Below are 23,566 nucleotides of genomic sequence, written 5' to 3' on the forward strand. Positions count from 1 at the left end.
GGGTACTTTTGTCCTGACCTATACTAAGAATGTCAGATCTGACATTCAAAGGTACGGTGCGTTCGACCCCTATCAGCTCCTCCATCCACATTCGCCTTATAGATCGTCTTTGTCAGTCTCTTATCATCCATCCTCTTCAAATGCCCAAACCACCTTAGACTGTATGAAAATTGTGACGAAAATGAATACCCGGCGTCGACAACAAAACAATGTTTCTGTAAATCCAATTTACTACAATGCATTGGCCATACATTAAGCGAAAAAAATGATTTGATTAGTCTTTCTACTAGTGGTGTCATTTTAAAAATTCACCACAGTTTTTACAAAGGCCTTTCATTAGAACCTTCATCCTCTCGATATCGAGAGAGAGACTTATGAGAAGGATTCAGAACAAGACATCATTATCTTCTCAAACCGTTATAGAAGATACCGATTGTTCCTTATGACGGTTACGAGATCTCTTTTATTCTTGATTTTAATATTATCTTAAGTACAGTAAATCATGTGATACTAATCCTTGACACTTAAAATGATCTATGTAATTATTATTTCATTTTTATTTTACACTTTATATACGTAAAATGTGTAAAGGGCATTCTCTACCAGTTAATCTTTGTGTGATGGAGTCTAAAGGCAATAAAGGTAAGTGTAAAAAAAATATAATATGGAATGAATAAAAATTGTTAAAAATAATAAAATAAATGTTAAATGTTAAAAAATGTTATAAATAAAAATATAACTACACGGACATACATATGTTAGGCAACAGCAGTAGAACCTTAGTTTTGGATGCAAAACGATTCGTGGTCGTCCTAATATCGGGGTGAGAGTGCATTCCGGAGAAGAATGGATTGATTTGCAAAGGCAGAGGTGAGTAAAGTCGAAACTGTGAGAGGGACACTTAACTAGAAGATTGTTTGAGGAGCGAAGGTTTTTATTATGAGTACTAAGTACTTAGATACTGGAATTGAGAAGGTAATTAGGAAGGAGACTTGGGATGTGAAAGTATAGAGAAAGTATAGTGAGTGCCCGTAAAGAACGGCGTTGACGTATGGGCAGCCATTTCAACTGTGAGCGGTAGGAAGACACATGACCATATTTACGGAGATTCAAAATGAATCGAATGCAGTTATTTAGGAGGCAGTCAAGTTCATTGAAGTGGTCTGCATTCAGATCAAAATAGCACGCATCATCGTAGTCTATTATAGAAAAGATAAGGGATTACACAAGCATTGCCTTAGTTTTGGTAGGGAGAAAGTTTTTCAAACGATAAAGAGCACGCAGAGTACTCATAACTTACTGGCAAACAGAGTTTATTATGTTATGTTTTTATATGATATTAAATAAGCTTTTAAATGATTTTAGATAGCCATTATTACTACTTTTACGGGTTAATGTTCCTCATGAAAGTTACCTACTAAATCTTTCTTATAACGACTGTTAAAATCTAATTAATAAAAAGATTATTACGTAAATTGTGATACTCAATTATAATACTGCCAATCTATACATAATAAAATATCTAGTATATAAATTAAACTTTTATATCTAGATGTCACTGTGATTCTAGAAAATTAAGGGTAATGAAAGGGTCACTTTGTTTATTTAAGATAACATTTAGTTCCTTGTTGCATGTACGTAGGTAAAAAAAATTACCTATACATTGGTTACATACATTTCAACTTGTATACCCAGAAAAAAACGAGAAATTGTGTGTTAATTTCATAATTATCTTTGGCTATTTATTACTGTATAAGAATAGTACCCACCTAAATACTTTATAATAAATATAACATAAGGTAAAATTTACTGTTTTTATTTAAACCTATTTTAATAAACTATTATATTAAAAATCCGACTTATTTAATATAATATTATAATATAAATACATTTTTGATCACCTAATCATCACAGACACTAATCAAGTAAGTTTACAATGTACGCAGTTAATTATGGCATGTATATGTTACGTCTCAATTTTACTTGAATAAGATCATTGTATACTACCGTAACTTTTATATACGATATTTCTATAAAAATTTAAGCAGGCGTAAAAAATCGTAAGTAGCACTTACTATTTTTTTACAATATGCATTTCCGACAGAAATCATCGTAACTGCAATATTTAAAAAACTACAAATAATTAATATTTTATTTCTACCCTATATTGTGCCTCCCTAGATCATCTATGCATAGATTAAATTTCAAAACAAAAGGGTTAAAATTAACGATACGGTGCAAGAAAACACCTTTAAAGCTCTGTCCTGAAAAAAGTGCAAAACAAACATACGATTATATACGTAGGAGCCATCGAATTATAGTAATAACCTTTGTTTTTTGTTATTAAAACGTCAATCTTAGCCTTGAGCAATGGAATTCAGATGCCATAACATATTACGTCAAGTTTTAAACGTGACGGTAAAAAACCAGTACTTATGGTAATTTTAGTTTATACAAGTAGCATAATTAGCAACTGTTTATTTAGTATTACAATAGTTTAGATGGTCATGGGTTATTAGAAACCAGTCAAGTGCGAGTTGTACTCGCATATCGAGGTTTCCGTACAAAATTGTGGGTAAGGTATCTATGTACAAGTTCAAACTGAACAAGCTTAACGTTGCTGTTAGATCACTAGATACTGTACTTGCATCAACCGCAAATAATAAGTTTAATTTTGCTGTTTTTTGTTATGACCTATTTACCGTTTTCAAATTTTTCCTTCATGTGTGCTGTAAGATATTGCTTTTCGTCAAATTTCATGATCCTACGAGACATGTCAACGAGAAACATATTTCAGGTTATAATCCTCTTGTGAAATCGCAAAACATGCGACATGGTAGGACATATCTTTAATCGCCTTGAGTTCCAAATTAGAATTTTATATTATGTTTGAAAAATTAGAAAAATTCTTACATACGCGATTTTATACGCCACGGAAGTTGGATGTAAAGTGGAGCAGCAATTTATATTTCAAATATTGTCAGAAGATGAGCGATTGGTAAAACATATCGCTACTCCCGACATGCCACCGTAATAGTGTATGCCGGTGAAGTGACTGCGGCGACACATCTATCACTATTTGACACTTACCTCCTCATTAAAAACTTTTTATTCCGAATAACTTGTAATGGTTAAGTTTTTTATTATAAAATATGACTATATTTTACCAACCCTGTTGTACTATTAGGTAATTAAACAAATTAAACGAGGATTAAATTATGAACACGTTTCTAATTTAACTTGTGGAAAAAATATTTATGTTTTTTATTTTAATACAGTGGATTTTATTAAGTGTTGCGACGATTTATAGATTACAATTGACGCCATTGCGTGTTTATATATTGCCACTGGTACATCGACGCTGTCACACTATTAATAATGGCCGATTCAGCATAAATAAAATAAATAAAACATATTTTTTATTCAAAAAGAATGCTTTAATAAAACTAGCTTCAGCATGGGGCTCGGTATTACTGAAATTAGTTAGGAATTGGGATATAACTTATACTAATTCAAGACTTATGGCATTGTCTGCACAAAATTTATTATTTGACTGTTTTACGTTTATTGCTTACAAAATTCTGGAAAATTCTCAAATTTATTACAACTTCAGGTTCTTTACGTTTAGGCGCTTTATTATTTAGTGTATCAAATACGATATAATTTATAAATTATCAATAATTCTAAGCGACCAAATGGATATTTAATTAATTACCTCGAAACTGTGTCACCAAAGGGGAACACGAAGATTAATGAAGCTATATTAAATCCGCCGTAGAGAAGGTAAACATGCGTTGTCGCACCCACATGTGTCACTATATTACGCTCCGACTTCAAATTAAACCAATAAAATAGTCAGGGAATATCATTAAAATATTATGAAGGAGCTGAGCTATTTAACTGGTTTTCAATCCAGTGCAAATAGAAAGTATCGAAACCGAGTTACTTATACAGATTGCATTTAAATGCTTACAGATTTCTTCAATGTCTGCAATTAATCTTATAGCAATTTTCTATGTCTGTATTTAACGTGTTACACATTCCAATCATCGCTGCGAACGCCTTTTATATAATAAAACTTGAATATGTGCGTAATGGAGTGTATAATTCCTCCATATCGACTGACATGAATGAAAAAAATCTCTCCGATTTTTGTGAGCACCATTGGCACATCTAACCTAAATAATAAACATAGATAAGTCTATGTAATGTATTATATTTAAAACAGATTAATCAAACATACCTACTCCTTCCCAGTTTATTAATAAAACTAAAAAAATATCCATAATAATAAACTCCACGCTCATACTAATGATACATACAATAACATACTTATATATAATGATCCATTGATATGGGAATGAATAGTATATTTGCTTTACGAATGAATAATATGCTCTCAACACTCGTTGAATATTTAAAAATATTAGTTATATATTCCATAATTTATTGCACGATCACTCAATAACAGTAAAGTTTGAAAAACGGAATGTCAATATTAATTGAAATGTGTGTACACATGCGTGTTTTATATTTTGTGCATGAATATAATAATATTAATTGCAATACAACTACCCCACCGACTGCCTCGGTGGCGTAGTTGTATTGCATGTCCGGTACAATAGCGCTCTGAGGTCCTGGGTTCGAATCCCGGGTCGGGCAAAGTGATATTTGGGTTTTTCTACTCAGTATCAGCCCGGAGTCTGGAATTAGTGCCCGATATGGCGATAGGCTCGCCCCCTATCACATCATGGGACGGAACATACTTGGCGAAAAGTGGGTGCCCTAGTTGCGCCTCTGCATACCCCTTCGGGGATAAAATGCGTGATGTTATGTTATGTATGTAATATTAATTTCAATTTCATAGCCATATCATATTCGGTATAACTGACGTTTCAAGAGTGCTTTGAATTATCTAGTTGAAAGCATTCCATTCAAGTTTAATTTCATCACGTTGTTCTTAGTTCTATTCCAATTGTATGTAGATATAGGCCTATGTATTTGCTACCCTATTGGAACACAATAGGCGCTTGAGAGTAAATTTTCCGAAGATTGCCGTCGGCTTGTCATTGCCCTGAATATATTAGGGGGCCGTTCTTATTGCGGAATACGTAAACTTTATCCTTACATATAAATTGGAAGTATCTTGGCTGAAACCCGGGAGGTAGAATTAGAAAAATATATCGTATCAATGTTTATATCTATGTTTTTCCAATGGTTTTCATGAAATTAATTAGTGAGCCAATTTTTACTGACTGAAACTGAATTTATAGTCTAATATAAATTTTATAGATTCATTAAAATGTAACGTGGTATCTCATTTCAGTTTATACGTATAAGACGCACACAACTGCGTTACGTCCTGTTTATTTAAAGCAATACTTTTTGATACATCCCATTTTATAAAATAAATCCGTATCAGCTTGATGGGACGCATGCTCACCTCTCTATCACTGCCAAATCCTACCTTGTGCCATCAGAATAAGAATCCGTTATTCGGACACGACATTAAACATTTCTTTAGTGGCATCATCTTTTATTTTCTGCTATGTATGCTTGATCTATAAAAAAGAACATTAAAATATAAATGTATACATTGTTTACTGCCCATACGTTAAACTTACATACAAACTAAACAATGTGTATTAGATTGTAATTATGAGTAAAAAATAGCATTTTTAATGGCCACCTTTTTTTTATGAATTATAGTCTTTTCTACTTGTTCACAGCTGAGTTTCTGCATTGTAATAAATTAGTTATTAAATTAGACACTATTGGATACTTGATTATCTCGAGGGGATTAGCGCTGTAGACCGAAATAGAGGTTCTTCCTACTTCGGCTACAGATATTCCCATATTTTATCAAAATTGTATTATTTATACGGCTCTACTCAGACTGTTAGAGGTTAAGTATTAATACTGTAATAATATCAGCCCTGTATTATATTGTGTCCCACTGCTGGGCACGAGCCTCCTCTACTCATTAGTACTGTACTTTTTTTAAAATAAATAAATTATTATTATTACTTAATTCGCCGATGTAACTACCAATATCATGTATTATTAGTATGCCTTTCCAACTTTTATATTTATAACCACTTTTCAAACGTTCGAGCTATTTTTCAAACCTACGTAGGATTTGATAAACTGACAAGATTTCGTTACTACGTCATTATTTATATGCCAGTACATAGCAACATCTAGACGTGAAGTAAACAACAACGAACATGATTTATCTTTGCATTCTTTCTGACTTTTGAAGCATTTGCTATTTATATCACATATTCTACAAACATAAGACACTCAGATATTCCACAAAATTAATGACACTTATTATGTTGTTGGATCATGGATAATGGAACGTGATAAAACTAGCAAAAAGAAAAAACAGATTTTCGTTCCTTTTCTATTTGGAGTAGGTGTATGCCTCAACAAGGTTTCTATTTTTATGAATATTACTTTATTATCATTAATAATATTATAAGATTTTCTAAGTAATAACAATAAGTAGTACCTAAGCCGCAGTTCATCCACGACAATATATTTAAAACTTAAAATTTAAACATTATGCTTAAAACCCAAAAAGTAAGTAATAATGTTTTATTCTGCTTATTTCGGTTTGAGCACGTTGAGCCATTTTGTTTAGTATTATGCATATCTTTGGTTTACCTTGAAATTTTTAATATCAGATTTGATATATTTTTGTGTATCCAAATATATTATAAAAATAATTTCTACAGTATAATGTGCATAAAAGAAAATAGTTAAATGCTGAATAATAGCCGCATCTACTACTGCACTGTTATTTTTACCGATAAGGTAATAGAATGTACGATTTATTGATAATATATATATATATATATATATATATATATATATATATATATATATATATATCCGCATACCTTGAAAGTTTAATTATGCTAATTTATATTTAATGAAATAATTTAACAAAAGCAACTAATATATTTTCACATCGTCCGCGAATTTATACAAATTGTCCTAATTAATAAGAAAATTATGAAGTGTCGTTTTTATTACAATCCAGGGGCCTGTGGGGTTATTTAATTGAAGTCGGGGAATGACTTCGTTTAAACTAATAGAGTGATTGAATAAAAACGTGGCCCGCGCAAACTGTACTTGTAAATACGAGTGTAAATTATAAATTCAAGGAGAGAGCTATTTCAATAGACCACTAGGCACTTTATTTAGGAAAGTAATAGTAAACAGTAAATGTAATATAAGATGATGGAGATGGAAGTTAAGCTCTTGTGATTGAAACCTTGTTTTATATACACTTCAGCAGTAAATTGGTATCTTAGCAGTGCCTAAAATACCCTCACGTGATCTACTATCGCCCACGCGGACTCACGTACGTTAACATTAACTAATTACTAGATCGTTTTTAGATATTTTACTGGTGATATGTGAGAGTCCGCCTGGGTAGGTATCACCGCAATATCTATTTCTGCCTCCAAGCAGCAGTGTGTATTAGTAGAACATAACTGTTGTGTTCCAGTTTGACGGACATTGTAGCTAGTATAACTACTGAACATAATAAGACTTAATATCTCATGTCTCAGAATGGCGAGCGTAGTGGAATAGCAAACAATACTTTGTAATTCAAGATGTTGGATTGTGTTTCTGCTGTTTTTGGCGGTCGTGTCGCTCATTATCAGGCGAACGGCAAGCTCGTCTTCTCTTTCAAGGCAACAAAAAAGCGTGAGTTGTGCTTGGCGGTCAGTAGAAGTCCTAACATACCATCACGTATTTTCTCTTGTCAGGGGTCGGCTGAGCTACAGCTGTGAGCTGACACACTCAGATTTCCTTAGCCATGTAAGGTTTTATAATAAACGGCAAGTCTATACCTATTACCGGGTATAATATCCCTGACTCTATTCCAATACTGAACAGAAAACTAAGTATTAGTTTACGGGACCCAGAAATCGTAATCCAGACGTCAGCGCAGTAGTTGTAACGAAACCAAGGCAATGAGAAGAATTATTTCCAAAATTAAATAATGTATAAAAAAATGCTCAACCCCACATACACAGTACACGTACTATGCACTTTTCGCCATGTGTGTTCCGTCTCATGATGTGATTAGGGGCGAGCCTATCGCCAAATCGAGCACAAATTTCGTACTACATTTGAACAGAAAACCCCGTATCATCTTTTCTGATCTGGGATTAGAACCCGGGTCCTCAGACCTGTCTGTATCTTTACTACGCTCGCAATACGACCACGCCACCGAAACAGTCAAGGGAATATAATAGAGTTTATATATTTACTGTTATATAAGTAAGAACCCTTTCCCTTAACCAACAACGATTATATTACACGATTATATTGAGTTGACGTGTGACTTGTTTGATCTCGCAAAAACATTATGGAAATTGAAGCGTCGCTATCATCATATTAGAAGAGCAAGAATCACGTCAGTAGACCGATATCATTATACGGCGGCGTTAGCGTTGGAGAATGAAACGTATTTCTACAAAAGGGCGAGAATTTTATTTATATATTTTTACTTATATCTATATGGTGTGCATTGTATCCAATTTAGATACATAATTAAAGTAATAACTCGTTTTATATTTTATTGAAAAACTGATATTTAATAACTAACTGTCCTCGAAATGACATTTGTGTAGTTCCATGGACTACTGGACTGTATTTTACTACCTATAATGGTTGTATTACAAACTTTATTTACAAAATAATCGCTCTTAAGGCTTGTATATTTTGCTGTTTTTGTGATACGAAAAAACTATTTAAAAAAAAACATTAGGTCCTACTATTACTGTTTTTGTTTGGAAAACCGCCTTACATTTTTATCATTGTTTTTGTATTATTAATGAAAATATCTGGTTTAATGCCATAATATTGTATTCTGTAGAAAAAATTACCGTCCCGTTTGAACATTTTTATTATTTTACACAATTCAGAGTAAAACGTCTCTGTATAATGTCTATTATCTCTTAAATAAATTTGTTAGGCCGTGTACGTTACGAATTTTATCTACTTAAATTATGTCTATTTAACTTTGGTTTCATTGCAAAAAAGATAAAATGAGTAATCTACAGTTAGTTGAAATTAGGACGGTTGTAAAACAGCAGCTGAATACTTGTTAGTCTCCTTTATTCCGTGGAGGATAAAATAACAGTGCCGAAGTCTTCCGTTTGTTTTTACATAACGCAAATACAAAATTATAAATGATTTTATAAAAATCTTTTCTTATGAAATTTATGTTCGTTATAGGTTACAGGTACTAATTATATGTAACTTATATTATTATAACAATTATGATATAAAAACAATACTGGGAATGTTGAATAAAAATGCGCAGCTTTAATTACTATGCAATATCTTTGTTATCCTAAGTCATCAGGAATTGAATTTCACAATTCCTATAAATAAAAATGGTCGTGTTCTGGAAAACGACAATGGTTACTTAATATGTACTGCTTAATAAGAAATAGTAATGTTACCCATCCCAAATGTTTTCGGAATGCAAGTAACTTTATATAACATGCACAGAAAATACTATTGGTACAAATCTGTCCATCTTACGTTTAAATTACAAACGCTCTTTCCTGATTTAGAAGAACGCAAAAACCCTCTCTCTATAAACATTTATAAGCCTACTAGAGATTTCAGGGTATCAAAATGGGTAGTAATCTTTTTTCGATCGTTATCACGTACAGAAACTGGAGAAAATTCGCAATATTTACATCTGGGTTCTATTTATTGTCTCATGAATAAACTATGAACTTTTTATAAGGGTCGTCCGTAATAAACAACTTCGTTTAAATCTAACATATATTTAAACGGACTAGTAGTGTAGAGTAGGGACAAAATGCTAATAATAAAAGTTTGCCAAAATGTATACTTTGTCCTTTCATAATTTGTTGCGTTTAGTAGAATTAAGAAGAGAGGAATTGGTCGTGGCGTTTCCTTTTGTTTTTATTATTTAATTGGAATCTTTTCTTGCTCTCGCCCGGCGGCTAGGCAAATTTTGGGTCGTCCCAGGGTGACGATAACCCACGCTACGTCACTGAAATGTACAAGTACGATACAGCAAAATTAAAATTAATTTTCAAAACTGAATTAGAACATGGTAAAGGACTGGAAATTTGCACTAAAGGTTTATTATCCTTAAAAGGAATTCTGTATCGACAACTTTATATTTATAAGTTAAACCTTTGGCCCAAAATATAATTTTACGCAAGATTTCTTAGTAAATAATTAAAGTTAGTGATTTTTACTCCACTTCATTTATATTTTTTTACTTAATACCTATGAGACAAACCGGTTCCTAAATAACTCTTATTATTCAATGAATTTCTTATGTTTACGCGAATGTTTGAAATTGACAATTTTACTCCCAACTGCAATGTTTCGAAGGCTTCGTGGCTTTTGTGGACTGAAGGTCTTCAAAACGTCGGGAGTAAAGATAAAACAGATTTATTGCAAATTAATCCGTAAATTAGTTGTATTTCAATGTCTTATATATTTTGTCAAGCGCGTTAATCTTAGCTGTGTACTGGAGGTCACTTTACATAATCATAAAGTTCTTGGTAGTCTCACAATAATATAATAAGCAATTTCGCACTTGCATTTCAAAGCTCGTTATGGCTTCTCGACTTGTATTTACAGAGCGTAACTATGTTTATAAACAACGCCTTGCGCGTGAATAAGTAAATTGTTTATGTACAACCAAACAGACATATTGCGTTAACAAGCTTACAATTAATAACCGTAATAAATAAACATATTAATTAATAACTTTTGCTATCAGTTCCGTTACTGTGAAAATCTTAGCCCGGAGTAAAATTAACAAAATGAGTTTAGTGTCATTCAGTATTGTGTATTATTATAGTAAATTTTTTAGTCAAAATTTGTATTGCAGGATTTTGGTCTCTCATATGTGAGAGTACGCTAGGTAGGTTACCACTGCAAGGTCTATTTCTGCTGCCAAGCAGCAACGTGTAGTTACTGTTGTGTTCCGGTTTGAAGAACATTGTAGCCAGTGTCACCACTGGACATAATAAGACTTAACATCTCATGTTTCAGGATGGCGAGCGCAGTGGAATACATAGCAATAATTTGTAATTCAAGGTGTTGGATGGTGTTTCTACTGTTTATGGGCGGTCGTATCGCGTACCATCAGGCGAACGACAAACTCGCCTCTTCATTCAAAGGAATAAAAAAAAAGAAAATTATGTAGATGAAACGTGAACGATTTAATAAAATATCATAGTATTCGTATAATATTCTTTCTATTCATGACTTGTGATTACTTCAAATATGCTACATATCTCAATTTAAATGCAATGCTGCCCTGTATAAATTATGATATAAATTCACATTTTTTTAAATATATGGGTTCCAATTCCGAACATTTAATTCGAGACAGTTAAAGGTAATATAATAATAATATTTTTTATATACTTCTTATGCCAATGCACTTTTAGAAAACGATGTTATTGATTTTGATATTTTTGTTTATTGAATTAAAATATTTGCTAAAGCGGGGTTAAGGTAGTTGTCATATGGTAAACAAATAATCAGAATTATTTATAGACTTCAGTATTACGAAATACCTAACATTTTAAAATCCATAATAATATTTGGTACTAAATAAAAAAAAAACTTTTACCATACCGAACATTGCGTAGCAGTTTTTGAAGAAGTTCGGAGCTAGCGCACTGGCTAGTCCCAATAATCCTTGTGGAACCTCTGTAGAGAGGAAAAGGCCCAAAACCGCAAGCAGCATGCGCGTGGTGCGGTCTGTGCGACTCGACCGGCGCGCGCACGTCTCCTCCGCCAGGCATTGCTTCTCGGGCTGGAAACAAAAGGTACAGTTATACATACTATGCTTTAGCTCGCAGCTTGGCCCGTGTGAAGAATTTTCCGGGATAAAATTCCCGCTATATATTTTTCCGGGATAGAAAGTAACCTTCCCAGGGTCTTGAAATATCTTCATATCAAATTTCATAAAAATCCGTTCAGTAGATTTTGAGAAAATCGATAACATATAATCAGGAGTTTGTTTGATAATATCTATAGATGACATAGCATCATGCTTTTTTCCGCTTTCAAAGGTAAACAGGGTTGTTATTACAATCACAGATCCCTACTCCCTAGTTATGTAAGATTCCATGTAGCTTGATATGTACTTCAGCGTGGCAGACACAAACAAAAAGTCACAGTTTATATAGATACCAAGCAATTTTCAATCTTCTTGAATGTAGGAGTTAATTACTCGTCCTTTAACTTCTTGCTCATCATAATTTGAAAACAACAAACACGATACAATTCGAGAATGCGAAACTCTCGAATTTTATAGCTGAACATTATACAAAAGAGGTTTTTTTCGATACATTGTCCTATTGCTTACGGATAAAAGAAATCGTCAAAGCATATTATGAGGTACAATAAGGTTTTATGTTAAAGTATCACAGCCATCTATAAATGCCTATTATGGAATGGAATCGTGAGTATGTTATCGATCTTCCTGAGAATTAACTAGGAACGTGAACCTCTGTAAGAATATTATATGAAATGTTTGTAGTCTTAGCCGTATAGAATACCAATGTGTAGAATTCTGGTATATAAAGGGGGTAAATGTCGAATGAACAAAAATGATTTAAGGATTAATAATAGACTTGTCCTATAACATGTTCAAGGATAAGTCTATTATATAAAAAAGTTATTTTTTTTACGTATATTCATGAAGTGATTAAGAATGATGTCATTTAGCTAATCATGCATTGTCATTAAAACTGGTAATTGGTTAGGGTTAATGCTTGTAAAATGAGTAAGTATACTATTAGTTATGCTATTAAAAATGTAACAATAAAAAAACGTGTTTGGAATCTGTATCTTGCATTCTACTTTCATGACTTCTCTTTTCTTGAATGCCAGTCAAGATACATACATTACATTCTGTCTGGTAGTTACACACACTGATGCGGAGACTCATAACACTATCCTTCTAGGGTACCTATACCACATTTCTCATAATATTACTAAACAAGACTGTCTCTGACTATTCTAGTCCTATATGACGTAGTTAAACACTATGAAAGTATTTGGAAAATATTTTACGGGTTTGAAACCCCATTGAATTAGAACTAGTTTTATTTAAAATACACCACAGCTTCAAATAGAATACCAAATCGTAATGCGAAAAGTGTTTTACTTCGCGTTGTTTACTTTCCTATATCTTAGGCCCCGAACATCCGTAAAAAATTACAGAGTTCTGTCAACGCCATTCCAGTAAGATGTAACTACATAAAGGAAAAAAATCACAGACACGCGTTCTAATATTTTTCGATCGAGAAGCGAGAAAGCTTTATAAACAAGTCTCTTTCGTGATTCTATAGACAAAACATATTTTGGTTATACACGCACACATATACATTGTTGATGCCTGTGATGCTATTTGGGAATGCTCGGAGTGCAAACAAAGTAGATTAAAAAACTTTTGTTACATTTTATTTACGTTTTTTGTTTATCTTCATTTTATGATGGGAATGTTGGCTTGTTCCACAAAAAGACGTAATAAATGTAGTTTATACGTCATAAAAATATGTTTGTGTAAATTCGCATTCGTATTCGCAAATATTATGGAAATTCGTATTTACGCAAGTTCAAATATTATAAAATACACAAATAAAAATTTATTGCTCTATTATAATATGAAAGAGCCAAGAAATTTGACATCAATCCTCACTGCTCAGATGACATCGCCCATAAATGACCAGTTAACCAATGAGTTTACTTATAATTTGAACCGATGCATATTTTCTCTATTATATTTTTAACGAAATACAAATATTTCACAAGAAAATTTATTGTTCTGACTTTGAACTGTTCGACTAGCTATTTTAATAACATAGCATATATGATGTACCTTAAAAGAGAAGTAGTATAAAACATAAGTTACGTCGTTCATAGTTTACATAATAATATGTAATATACCTAAGCAATAACCGGCTATAGCCTATTCAGCAGTTCAACGGACTGCCGAGACGAATGTCCGCAGATTCAAAACTTAAGGGCACCGATCTCTGACTTTCCTCAAGATATGTGAGTGTTCTTGGTGAAAGGATATTATGATGAGAAAACCTACATACCTAAGGAGATCTCTATAAAAAAATTTGGTATATTTGAAGTTTGCCAATCCACAGTAGACTAGTGTAATGGATTAAAGACTAATCCGCCTCAGAAGTATAACATAGAGCTGATATTATTATTATTATTATCTATACTATTATATAAAGCTGAAGAGTTTGTTTGTTTGTTTGTTTGTTTGTTTGAACGCGCTAATCTCAGGAACTACCAGTCCAAACTGAAAAATTATTTTTGCGTTGGATAGCCCTTTGTCTGTGGAGTGCTATAGGCTATATATCATCACGCTATACCCAATAGGAGCGGAGCAGTAATGGCTAATCTCAGGAACTACCGGTCCAAACTGAAAAATTATTTTTGCGTTGGATAGCCCTTTGTTCGTGGATTGCTATAGGCTATATATCATCACGCTATACCCAATAGGAGCGGAGCAGTAATGGCTAATCTCAGGAACTATCGGTCCAAACTGAAAAAATCTTTTTGCGTTGGATAGCCCTTTGTTCGTGGAGTGCTATAGGCTATATATCATCACGCTATACCCAAAAGGAGCGGAGCAGTAATGGCTAAACTCAGGAACTACCGATTCGAACTGAAAAATTCTTTTTGTGTTGAATAACCCTTTGTTTGTGGAGTGCTCTAAGTTATATATCATCACGCTATGAACAATAGGAGCGGAGCAGTAATGGCTAATCTCAGGAACTACCAGTTTGAACTGAAAAATTCGTTTTGTGTTGGATAGCCCTTTATTTGTGGGGTGCTATAGGCTGTATATCATCACGCTATGACCAATAGGAGCGGAGCAGTAATGAAACATGTTGCAAATACGGGGACAATTTATTAGTTTTAAGAGCTTTTGTTGCGTGCGCTGCGTAAACTAAACAGTTAAAGTTATGCAACAATGATGTATGACGGGATTGTTCCTCTTAAAAAGTTCTAAAAAAAATATTATAAAACAAAGTCCCCCGCTGCATCCGTCTGCCTGAACGACTTAAACTCAAAAACTACCCAACGTATTAAGATGAAATTTGGTATGGAGACAGTTTGTAACCCTGGGAAGAACATAGGCTCCCGGGAAACTACTACTTTTATAATGGAAAACTTTAGCCTGAAAAACTTTATAACGCGGGCGGAGCCGCGAGCAAAAGCTAGTATTATTATAAGCATTATTTCCGAAGCGTTACCAAAAATAAAGTTTGATAGAGAGAGTGTTTATTCGTCGTCTAGTGATCATTGCTATGATATAATTTGAAAATACGCGAAGAAAGAATACTGCGCGGTATATTGAAATCTACAGTATCATTGAACATTGTTTACAAAATGAACAAGATTATTAAAAAAGAGTAAATGAATGCGCCTTAACCATTATAACATAGTGATGTAAATTTTGTTGGTGGTAGAATATATTTTATATCCGGCAGGATAGCGAACACCCTACACAAGATGTTATAACACGCCATCGTGGCTCACATAAGTGTCACGTTCCGGGATAAGCCTGTGTATATTCATTTCCAACAGGCCGCCATAATTGTGTCGACTGCTAAGGGGTAATCATCTTTCGTCAGTCGATATTCTATTGGACCCCACTCCACTTACCATCAGGTGTAGTGGGGTCACTATGTTGTGCACGTAACAAAAAGAGTTCAAACACATAGCTGTATGATCTTTACTATATTTATACTTTATAATAATAATATAACCTAAGAAACATTCTCTTAATTATATTCGTCGAACTTAAGTTGCCATTTTTTAAGCGAGTGCAGCCGCCTAATAGCAATAATAAATTCACTTATAACACTTTATTTTCAAAACCTAATTACTGTAATTAGATGTTTTAGAAATGACAATTTAATATTCATTATTAACAGTACCATCAACGTCTAGGAGTCCAAAGATAAATATAAAGTTTAACACAACGCTTTCAGTATCTGTAATATTAAGTAAATACAATTGCATTGGCAGCAGTTGAAATAACTTTGCTGCTACATAAATTTCTGTTAGACGTGAATTAAACATGTCTATGAAAACACAAAGCAGTTATCAACAGACTTCGTAGTAAACTGAATTGAATTTGTAGTTTATATTTATCTTTGATAGATACCGAATTATATGCAACTTAAAAAGGTCGTAATATGCATGAAAAAGTTCAAAATGTGTAACACCAATTAATGACTACAAACTAATTATTAGGTTCTTTATTTAAAATCAGCAGACAATTCGCGAGGGCATAATAAAGGCCCCCGATTGCAACCAATTCGTACGTAACAAGCCATTTGTTTTCAAAATGGTGACCTAAAAAGGTCTTTAAGTAAAGATCACAGAATGTCGCGCATTCAATTTTCAGAAAGTTGATGTAAGCTCCTTTTGACACTTTCTACAGAGCAATAGTTTTTGTGAGGATATAGCTTCAAGATTCATTCATGTGTTACGTCATACGTAAAACACTTTCTTCAGCTAAGAGTGGCACCCACCCTATATGGTAAATAAAAAATATAAATTTCTATTTTACAACGTAATATTTGTTTTACATTATGTACAATTATGAATATATATTATGGCCAATCAATTTCTGCGATGCAGTTTAGCTGTAGTTTCCTAGTATTCGATTTCCTTCCATCCTACAACTTGAAATCCTTTTGAAGAGCGTTAAAAAGTGATAAGGCAGGCATAACTGTGCCAACTGGCCGGGGATATATTTATCTCTCAGCGATCGATATTTTTTTGTGCTTCACTTCACTTACAGGTGCAGTGAGGGCACTTTGCTGTGACGTAAATAAAATAACAAAAACAACTCATCCATAAAACAACCTTTTTGATACCGATCTAGCAATTTATAATACTTGTCTCTCTAAAATACTTTAATGTGTTTGTATTGGCGAAATAAATGGTTTCATTTTATACTGTTTATGGCTGTCACAGGTAATAAAAATGATTCGCATGAATAAATTGCCAAAAATATATTATTGTTTTAAATGAACACAGTATTTTAAGTAATCATGCAATTTATTTTATAACCCTCGATGTAAAAAAGAGTGTAGTAAGTGTTATAATATACCATAATATAATTGCCCAATATTTCACATAGCAATTATAGTATTCGTGTTACTAAATGTGATTGAACTTCAGTCTTATATAGTACCTATAACTTATTAGTTTATACAAACTGATAGGTTATTATAATACATTATTTATTTATTTATTTATTTATTATTAACGGACTGCTAACGGAGTTTACAATTCAATTTAAATCCACACATGTATATAGTAACAGTCTCTTATGTAATTGTAACTCTAGTTACAATTAATAGCTATCGTGTAAGAATAATGACTCCAATAAATTAAAAGCATTAGAGCAGACCGACTCCACATTGACACTCCTAACAATTTAACTATTTAATACTTCCAGCTGACTAAATCAAAATTATTGATTAAATTAGCAAACACACCCTTAGTAATGGATATTTCTAATTAAATTGAACCCTGGTGTGGGTAAGTAAGCACCTGTCGAGAGATCGTTGGACCATGAACTTGGGTAATGACTACTTGTAACTTATTTATGTATGTACACACATTGTACTTAGTCACAAAATTAGTTGAACAATCCCAAAATCTCAAAGCGCTTCTACATATAAACTTCAATCGAAATAGTCTTTCCTTTTCATCATAAAATCATCCCTTAGATTTTTTATTTTAGAAAAAACAGTTGTTGATAGTGTACGTAAAGAAACGGTTTGAAATTTGAATTTGTGCAGCTACTTGTGTGGTTGACTGTACACAGCAACCACAACATGAAAGTTATACATATCACAAGAATTACGGTTTACTTTCATACAAAGATGTACCAATATGTCTTTTTCCTTGCCGAATATATGTATAAAACCTATTCTTTATTATTACAAACAATCCCATAGGAAAATGATGATTTATTATATTAATTTTAAATTTTAAGAAGTATTTATTTTTATTATGAATAAGTGCATGTGTATTGGTAGACACCAACTGATCGGTTGCAGTCATATGGCCATTGTACAAGGAAGCCCTGGCTTCGAGTTCCAAGGCGAGCAATATTTTTGTGTAGATTTTTAAACAGAATACCCGGAATTGGGTTTCCCAGAGGCCGTAAAAACTATGACAAATCGTTTCTGCAAGATACTTGAAAAACTATGTTACAACTGTTACGCCGACCCCACATTATTTATGAGCAAACAGAATAATAAATATAAGGTTTATGTTGTAAAATGCATAATGCTTAAATATATTTTAGACTCTATACTTTCAAAACGATTACCTACTTCTTATCTATATACTTCTATACATATAAAGCTCAAGAATTTATTTGTTTGTAATAAATAAATTAATAATAAAATAATAAACTGGGTAATCTCAGAAACTGCTGATTCGAATTGAAAAATTCTTTTAGTTATAAACCATCACGCCGTGGCCAATAGAAGCAGAGCATTAAAGAGAAAATATACAAAAATGGGGAAAATGTTTACATTTTGAGAGCTTCCGTTGCGGGCGCTGCGTGAAAGTTAATGTTACGCAACAATCATGTATGACGTAATTGTTCCTCTTAAAAAGTAAAAAAATATATAAATAATAATAATAATAATATCAGCCCTGTATTATATACTTGCCCACTGCTGAGCACGGGCCTCCTCTACTACTGAGAGGGATTAGGCCTTAGTCCACCACGCTGGCCTAGTGCGGATTGGTAGACTTCACACACCTTCGAAATTCCTATAGAGAACTTCTCGGATGTGCAGGTTTCCTCACGATGTTTTCCTTCACCGTTAAAGCGAACGATAAATTCACAAAGAATACACACATGATTTTTTTAGAAAAGTCAGAGGTGTGTGCCCTTGGGATTTGAACCTGCGGACATTCGTCTTGGCAGACCGTTCCACACCCAACTAGGCTATCGCCGCGTAAAAAAAAAATAAAAATAAATATATATATATCGTAAAACAAAATCCCCCATCGCATCTGCTTGCCCATGTAAATGCGGTAAACTCAAAAACTACACAATGGATTTCGATAAAATTTTGTATGGAGATAGTTTGAGACCCTGGGAATGACATTGGGTACTTTCTATCCCGCTAAAATATATAACGGTACTTTTATCCCGGAAAACTCTTTCATGTGGACGAAGCCAAGAGCAAAAGCTAGTATAGTTACATGTACAGAATCATAAACCTTACGAAACTTTTTAATATGTGACAAATATTATTGAAATTCTGGAATCAATGTCATAGTGGAGTGAGGTGTGTGAGTGGAACAGGTATAATTTGCTTGCGAATATACTATCCTAGAGCATATTTATAATTTTTTACGTAATAAATTCGTTATAAAAACATTACTTTCATTAATAATTCACTGTCATACTAATAAAAATAATTTATATTCCCCGTTTTTAGAAAATGTTTAGAGAACATTATAAGCTGCTAAAGTCTATGAATTGCAAACCCGAATCGAGAGCATAAACATGAGATGTAAACTAAATGGAAATTTGTCTATTGAATATTACTGACACGTACCAATGTCTGCCAATTTTACGAAAAATAAGTACGGATTATTTTCCAGCTGGAAGTAGAAAGGCCGTGAACATCCGACACTACACAAAGATTATAGACGCACGATACATAAATTGGAAACGGGATATTGACAATACATTTTTGCTTCGGTTTTAGTAAAATATTGTATGTTTTGTATCACTATCCAAACTCTGATTTTATCCTATTTTAATTTATAACTAGAAGGGAGGATCGTAACAGTTAAATAAAATAGATTGTATATTGTTTCGAACAACATTTAGGGACTGTTATTTCAATGTCTCTGGAACAAGTGTGAGCAGTATCTAATTTTGTCTTTTATGGCTTATTACACCAGTGGACCCTGCAGATGGTGTCCTTCCACAGACTGCTTTCTGTGGAGACCGCATTTCGTGTGGAAACATTTCAAATTGTTAGATCTCGACAGCAGTGCTACCTATGAGGTGCAAAACTATCTTAAAGGCTGGAACCAATCCAGCACATTAATAAAAATTGCCGCAAGTGCAAAAAATAAGTTAACAGAGTTTTATCTTAATCGGATGAACAGTATAACAGCATATTAAATACGAACAAACAAACATTGCGCTGGCTTCCACGCATTATGTCTTAAATCAAGTAGTATAGTTTTACACGGAACTCATTTCATTAAACGTTTCATTTTTCAACTATCTACGTTTAAAAAAAAGATCAATACTTGGAAAACATAGTTGAATAATGTTTTAAATATTTACCAAAATAATAATGTTCATTAAAACGGGTACACTATAAAATCACACTTTTTGATTTACAACGTAATTGCGTGGAAGCCATAAATTTATTTTTACACTTATATTAGTTATTTCGTTTCACACCAGATCTACGAAATAATGTTGGAGACACGAGTTCTAGCGACTCTAGTTTTTCTCTTATACGCGTATAAGGTCAATCATATCATTGTACGAAAAATATACAAGTCTAAATAACATAATAAGAGAACTTTCATAAGTTGGTTACACAAATAATGTCAGTTGTAACTTACCTCATTTGGTCCGACCGTGGAGCGCTTTAGAAGTTTCTGCCTTCTCCGTTCAGTAGTAGTTAACTTCGATATTAAACACGTACTCAATATCGACAAAGCTATGCTCGGAACTAGTTTTAATATAACACTGTAAATCCACATAATTGCAGTGACTAGTTCCTCATTCCTTGACATCTCTAACACGTAAACGGTCCGATTATGCGGCAAAGACAAGTCCTCCGCAAATTCAGAATTATTTTGCGGCGTCACTTCACTTGAAACAATATTCATCGCGAAATAAATAGGAAGACACAAAAATGGGCATATCACGTATGCACTCACAATAGCTAACGTTGTGTTTCGTTTACTGCACCATGTCCTATTTCGTTGTGGATAAGCTATTGCAACGTATCGCCACACTGCTAGAGTTACGGCTAGCCAAATCGATATCGTGTGAAATGTTTGACTAAATATGGAATGAAAATAGACGAAGACAGCCCAGGCATATGTATTTTTGTTGACTTGCGGTCCAATCTTTATGTTCATATGCAGCGCGTACGGAATATACTCGAGCATGACGAGGAGGTCGGCGACGGCTAGTCCGGTGAGGATGGAGTTGGTGGAGCTCAGCATCTCCCGTCGGCTGAGCACAGCGATGTTGATCGAGTTGGTCGCGGAGCCCACGATACAAATCACCAGAGCGATGTACCCGTGGACTCGGCTGTACGCCTTGTTGAAGTCGGTGGCCCCGGGCACGCAGTACGCGTCGGTCGCGTTCGCCATGCTCGCGGTCCACTGTCACCCCACCAAGACTGGTCATCGGCACTGCAGTGACAATAGATTTGTTCTAAATTATGTTCATCCCGTTCTATGCTTCGACGTCATAACCTGTGAAAAAGAAATACGGCCATTAGGCGATAGAAGATAAACTCTCAAACTGTATTTCTATTGTACGGATCAATTGAGAATAATTCAACTCTGGACTGTGACCACGTAATTTGTAACGGCAAGTCATCGAAAGTCGTTTGAGACTTATGGAATATTTGACGTGGCAGTTAAACAAACATCAGCCTATGTTTTGAATAATACAATTTTCACGGAGTTAGTAAATATTCGACAATAGCATGAAGGTCGCTGTCGACGGTTGTGGGAATGTGACCGCGAATATAACACGTTGTTGATATCGCGTTTATCTTACTCGTAGAGCATGTGTTTCACACGTGTATAGAAATAGAAAATGTGTTAGTGATTTATTGGTTGTTAATTGCGTCATTGGGACCTTCAGAGGCGCTTCATTTTGACTTTAATAATGTGGCTCACTGATTTATAATGCTGCTGCGCTGTAAAGGAACAAAATATACAAAGTATGTTTATATATTTGTACAGTACGTTATAGGTTTTGATAGTCAATCTGCGTTTTTACAGTGTACCTACTTGTTTCAACTTTAATAAATACATGCAATGAGTCCCTTAGAATATGTGCGTCTATAACAGATACAGACAAACAAAAATGTGTTTATCGAGTTCTGTTTTTACATACGGAACCTTAAAAATAATTCGATAAATTCTTTTTTAATTAACTGTGTTGTTTATAGGTATAATATTATTAACATATTAAGTGAAATCGATTTCTTCAATACAAAAAGACATATCGAATAAACAGATAATGGAACCTTTTAGATTAATGTATTTGCCGGAGATTCCATTATGCTAGTCTAATAGGCAATTATCAGACGGTGTCTATGGTACTTATATGGCCATTAGTCTGGCCACATGAACATAAGATTAGAGAATAATAATGTAATTATATATCGATAGCCACTAATTTTATTGCGGCTACGCCGCCGCACCGTGTCGTCCGACGCAAACAAGTCAACATTCTAGTAATGCCTCTAATAAATCTAATCGTCCATAAATCACGTATTTTTCTCACGAAAAATATTAATTGGTTGACGGCGTACGAGTAACTCAATAATTTAATGTTATAGTTGCGAAATAATTTCTAAATTCTGTGGTAAATATGTTCCCTACATAATTTATTATAGTAGAAGAACTAATTATAAAACTTTTTCTATTTATTGTAATATGACATAAGCGGAATTAATTATGAAATAAATCATGTGTAACGAGAACATAAGGGAATTATAATAATATCTGAAACACACAGACTAATGAGTATAAACGGACACAAGGGAGCCACTTTTACAAGCATTCTGTTGTGTGTTTTCATAATTACAGTTAGAATATTTTTTATTTTAGTCCTTATAACGCCGGCTTTCTACAATAGTTATTTAATGAAAATGATTAATAACTCTCTAGAATTTAGGAAACTTAAGTGGTTATTGAAGACATAGTAAGGTAGTGTGATTACCAGAGAGCCCGATGAACAACAAGGCCATCCACTTTATTTTTTAGTGTAATAGTATAAAGAAAATATTTTTTGTTCGCCTTTTATTATACAATTTTAAATTATGTCGTAATCTGTTGCAATTTATTTATATTTCATTATATTTTTCCATGAAACGATTTTATGTGGATTTTAATATTAGATGGGCCTTCAAGGTTTTCGTTGCCTTACATTTTATTTATTTACTTACTAAGCATTTGGATAGTGCTTTAATATTATCGGGTATGATTTGGCGTCTTACAGATTAACACTAATTGAATTAGCACACGATATATTATATTAGCACCGTATCATATTCATAAGATTTATTTTGTCGGTGCGTCCACGTGGATGGCCGTAAAGCAGTTTTGTACTACACAAAACTTAGTCATATTATTATGTTATACATTTTTTTGATATTTTACTACTTTCTGGGTATGAAAATATAGTAAACTCGGTGTAACTCGCGTGAAAAGCCTTTTTTCACGCGAAATT

General features: G+C 33.3%; 1 protein-coding gene across 2 annotated transcripts in view; it reads right to left on the minus strand.

Annotated features, from left to right (window-relative positions):
* The window catches only part of LOC115454644 (sex peptide receptor), a 57,325-nt gene that overhangs the window by 12,099 nt on the left and 21,660 nt on the right, over positions 1-23,566 (minus strand). For both annotated transcript variants that reach the window (XM_037439757.1, XM_037439756.1), the window contains exons 2-3: positions 20,707-21,573; positions 11,668-11,848 (exon numbers count right to left, since the gene is read on the minus strand). In XM_037439757.1, the coding sequence (XP_037295654.1) occupies positions 11,668-11,848; positions 20,707-21,468 (943 nt within the window). In that variant the 5' untranslated portion in view covers positions 21,469-21,573. The remainder of the gene's footprint in view (positions 1-11,667; positions 11,849-20,706; positions 21,574-23,566) is intronic.

This window comes from Manduca sexta, chromosome 17, assembly GCF_014839805.1.
Source record: "Manduca sexta isolate Smith_Timp_Sample1 chromosome 17, JHU_Msex_v1.0, whole genome shotgun sequence".
Lineage (NCBI taxonomy): Eukaryota > Metazoa > Arthropoda > Insecta > Lepidoptera > Sphingidae > Manduca > Manduca sexta.